This window comes from Phragmites australis, chromosome 4, assembly GCF_958298935.1.
Source record: "Phragmites australis chromosome 4, lpPhrAust1.1, whole genome shotgun sequence".
In the NCBI taxonomy this organism is placed as follows: domain Eukaryota; kingdom Viridiplantae; phylum Streptophyta; class Magnoliopsida; order Poales; family Poaceae; genus Phragmites; species Phragmites australis.
The window spans coordinates 5,325,456-5,330,192 of NC_084924.1; the positions used below are offsets into that span (position 1 = coordinate 5,325,456).

Below are 4,737 nucleotides of genomic sequence, written 5' to 3' on the forward strand. Positions count from 1 at the left end.
ATCCCACCAGTGAAAGGGTTATTTTGAGGTATTTTGTTCTCTCGTGGTGGCTTTTTTAAAAAAATCAATATTTCCACTAGTAGGATGGTAAGATCAACCATAACCTTCAGATGAGATCAGACAGATAATATTTACTATTTGCATGTTTACACACATTTGATTGTTTAAAAAAATTTCCCCGGAACAACCAACAACAAAACTATTGATGTTGTGGCAAGTTACAGGCTTACAGGTAATTCCGTTAGCACACTACAAAAACGACACAGTGGCAGTACTATGCCTAAACCAATACTTATTCTGGAGAATGCTTTATTTCATCACTGTATCCAATTTTAATACAACTTTTGTGCATATCATACAGTTTCAACGTACGCAACGAATTAAAAAAGACAGGCACAAACAAAACACCGAAACTAAACAATCCAAACCAATTTTTCCTCCTCTCTGGAACATGTCGACAGACACACATTTCGTGTACACACATGCGCCACTGCACTGACGTGTTCTTTCAGTTGAACACGTCGCACTGACTGCGGATGTTGCCCTGCGCGCCGGACTTGACCCCGACGCGGCCGAGCCTGACGACGGCGTTGACGAAGGCCCGGTAGAACGCATCGGTGCTGTTGGCCCACGCGTTCACCATGGGGCGCGTCCGGTTGTCGGTGTAGAGCAGCTCGTCGGAGCCGAGCAGGCCGCCGCCGTCCTGGAGGTTCCGGTAGTACTGGTTGTCGAACTGCGCCGGAGTGGACTGGTCCATGAGCACCATCCAGTCCGGCCCGCCGTTGGGGCACTTGCTCCTCAGGAACGCCGCGTACTTGGGGTTCATCGTCGGGTCCGTCGGCTGCCCCGGCTGGTAGCTGTACAGCCGTTTCGCGAACTTGCTGCAGTGCGCCAGCCCCACGCTGTGCGCCGCTGCACGTCGTCGTCACATTAATCAGTCCATGGAACACGATCGTTTCGCTGGAGCGCATGTACACGGTGCAAGTGATTGCAGTTCAGAAAAGAAAAATAGATGCGTGTGTCTGACCTGAGAGCGCGACCAAGTCGGACATGTTGAGCCCGTGTGCCCTGAAGACTGCGAGCAGCTGGTCAATGGTCTGGTTGGGCTCGGGCAGCTGGCCTGGCACGCTGCTGGCGATGGAGCTCAGGCCGTCCAGCCTGCCCAGCTCCACTTGGTAGAAGGGCCCGCCACTCTGCACCAACGCAGAATGCAGAAATTATTGCAAACTGGAGTAGTTATGCATGCGTGATTCTGCGATGATGTATCGTGCCTGGCATACGTGCACGCAGCACACATAATGGCATGGCAAAAAGCTAGTATAAGCGTATGTGCATATATACCAGGGCGATCGCGTCACGAGCAGCGAGGGCGAGTATGTCGGCGCAGGAGACCTGGCCTGGGCAGGCGGCCTCGACGGCGGCCTTGGCGCTCTGCACCGTGTCGAAGCCTTCGAAGGCCAGGGACAGGTTGTCGGAGGCGTCCCTCTCGGCCGGGTTGCCCGGCGTCGACTTGATCAGCACCGAGCCGTCGCAGCCCTGCGCATGCACGTATCGATCGTTACGCCCCGAACCGCCGTACGAGCAAGCTGCAGCATCGATCGATGAAATCAGCAGGCAGAATTAACAGCGGTCGCCGTGCACTGCACCTCGACGAAGCAGTCGTGGAAGAAGAGGCGGATGGTGGAGCCGGTGGTCCGGATCGCGGCAGCCTTCTTCTGCCGCACCACGCCGCGCACGATGGTCTCGACGTTGGGGCAGGTGCTCGCGTAGTAGTTCAGCATCAGGTCGGCCGCGCCGAGCTGCACAAAAGAGGCGAGGGCGAGGGCGAGCAGCAACACCGTCCTCGACGGCCTGGCCATCTTGGTTACTTTTGTTCGTGTTCTAGCTATATATCTAGGTGGTGGTGCAAAAATGGAGGGTATATATCATGGGAAGTTCAAGCCTTCAAGGTTGGATGTGATGAAGTGTGAAGCGTGATTTAAAAGACTTCGTCACGCAGTCGGAAGAAAGCGATAAGAATTGACATTTTCGACGCGCATCAGACTATCAGAGAGTTATGTCATGCTGTCAATACTGTATCCGCTCTTAGGACTGATTCTTGATCCATGCGTATGGATGCTCGGGGAACTTCCTTGAAAGAGAGATGGCTCAGTGTCGGGCTTGGTGCTTAGCTCATGTAAGGAATATTGCGCGCTAGCTGACAAGTTGCTTGATATGTAAGGAATCAAGTGTGAGTCACTGGTTAAGTTGCTTCCAGATCAAATGCCTACATGAACCGATTGAGAACGGCGACGTTTGTCACTGTTTCAAGTCAAATGGGAGAAGTTGAACTAACTGAACATTGTGTGTTTTTACTGCAACCTGATTCCTGATTGATCTAGCATTATTGTTCAACTGCAACCTGATTACTGTCGACTGCTATACTGTAGGCTGGCTTTTACTGCAACCTGATTACTGTCGACTACTATACTGTAGGCTGGTTTCCTACTCACTGGTGCCCTCGCAACTCACAGTTAAGTATACTATTGCTTAATTTTCAGCAAGATCTCTGTCAAGTTCAAAAGTTTCATATAACCCAATACTTTGCCTTTATTGTGTAAGTCAAAAGGATGTCCTTTTCACTTATGCTAGCAAGCATGATGTTGTTGTATCTCATATCAGAATTACTTGTTTAATCTACATTATTCCATCACATCATTTGATTTTTAACGAGACGCTTCCTTGCAAATTTCGTAGATCAATATGTGAATTGAATCATGGATCATCTTTTCCGAAGAAATTGCGCATGATTCCAAAGTGCTACTCCTACCTGGGTACCTCCGTTCCCTCTTACGTGTCATGATTATTGCGTTGGATAGATTGTAGAGGATTCTAAAGTGCCTTGATAGAGCGCCAGGTGTGCCTGCTAATATCTGACCAATGGTGACATGCCAAAGGTCTGAACTTGTTCTTCTAGGATGCCTAATTGGACACTCCGACTGTGTTAGTTCTAATTTATGCTCTAAAGTTTGATGACTACATCCTAACACTGATCAACGCAAAAACAAAACAAAATAAAAGGAAGCTAAGTACTCAGCAGATGGAGTTATTTCGTGCGAAGTTTTCAACTAAGAATTTGGGTTCATTTCCAGCTGTTTGGCAACGATGGCACGCTACGGGTTAACGGCGTTGAAAAGTGCATTACTGATTATCTGACTCGATCAAATTGATCACATCCTTAAAAAAAATCAAATGAGATCGGCTATTTCACTTCTGTAGACAATTACGCTCCTCCGTGAGTGGATTTAAAATATTTCAACACGACATGTGAAAAGATTTCAATGTTTTCTGGCAAGTTGCCATGCCCATCATGCATTGAATTAACTAGCAACCCAGATTCCCAGATGAACAGGTTTTAAGTATTTGACTGATTCTTAGCTTTGAAAAAGGGTGTAAACAGGTTCACAAATTCGACGATTACCACTCAAAAATCATAATAACTGATCTTATCACTCAAAATCATTATAACTGATCTTATCACTCTGCTCCGGTTTTATAATACGAACGGTTACCGAATTTGAATTTAAAAAATTCAAATCAGATTTTTTAAAAAATTAAAAAAATCAGGAAAATTTTCTATAACAAAATAGAGGCAATTCTAAGATTGTCTGTGAAAAAAAAATTTAAAAAATATGTACTCAAACATTGAGAGTTTGAAAAAAGATCAAAAAATGAGAAAAGGCTGAACAGGGCGAATGCACAGTGCAAACGCCCCGTTTCGGCTTACCTCAATTGGATAAGGGTGCAGGAGGTCTCTCCTCCATGCTCAGGTCTCTTACTTCGTTCCATAGCAAAACCTCCACACTCCTCGTTCGGGCGTCCAGATTCATCGTGCTGTCGTGCAAATCCGATGAAGATAGCGCAAATCTCGGTCGAGAAGGAGCGGTTACTGAGCGATAAGGAGCAGTTATCGACCACAGAGGCAGCGCTTACACCGAGCGATTTTCCGCTCTATTCAATTGGTAACCGTTAAATCTCTAGCGATTTTTCGCTCGATTCTGTCAAAATGCGTGCTTAGAAGGTCGTAAGTTCGGTGAACGGTCGAGCTCGGTCAATACATTGTAGTGGGCTAGTGGCAATGGTAGTTAATTTTGATGAAGTTAATTATTTTTTGAGACATTTGTGCATGATTAGCAACATATACAAACTAGTTAGTGTCGGTTATGATTTGTTTTTAGGTTGTTAGGGTTGTTTAGTATCCGATAGCGTTGGTCAATGCCTAGTAATTAGTTTGGCTCAATGTTTACTCACCGTTGGAATTTATGGAGTACTAATAGGATGATATATATTGTTTTGCAGTAATCGATAGTGGATAGAGATGTGGTGTGGTAGCATAGGGACAATTTGGCCCTGGGTGTAGGTGCAATTACTACAATAAGAAAAAGAAAAGCGGTGGTGCCACAAAGTTGAAAGAACATTTGGAAGGACACGAATCTAATATTATATATTGTGATATGGTGTCTCTAGATGTGCATGATTACTTCAGGCATGAGCTGGATAAGGTAAGAGATAAGAGGAAGGGAAGGTCCGAGGGGAGGCTTTAGAGGCAAGAGTCAGCAAGAGTTTAGGTAGATTTGATAAGTGATAATTAGGAGACAGAAGACGAACAGGTGCAATGTGCCATGGCTCAGTCTAGGGAGGAAGAAGAGTTTAGGAGGAGGACAAGTGAGTCCTACGAGCATGGAGGTGGTAGTGAAA

General features: G+C 46.1%; 1 protein-coding gene across 1 annotated transcript; it reads right to left on the bottom strand.

Moving 5' to 3' along the window:
• Nucleotides 1-292: 292 nt before the first annotated feature.
• On the bottom strand, nucleotides 293-1,952 carry LOC133915379 (peroxidase 50-like). The gene is made up of 4 exons (XM_062358522.1): nucleotides 1,647-1,952; nucleotides 1,342-1,536; nucleotides 1,028-1,193; nucleotides 293-912 (listed from the first exon to the last, which is right to left on the bottom strand). The coding sequence occupies exons 1-4, from the start codon at nucleotides 1,857-1,859 to the stop codon at nucleotides 509-511; spliced, it is 978 nt and encodes a 325-aa protein (XP_062214506.1). The 5' UTR covers nucleotides 1,860-1,952; the 3' UTR covers nucleotides 293-508.
• Nucleotides 1,953-4,737: the final 2,785 nt, after the last annotated feature.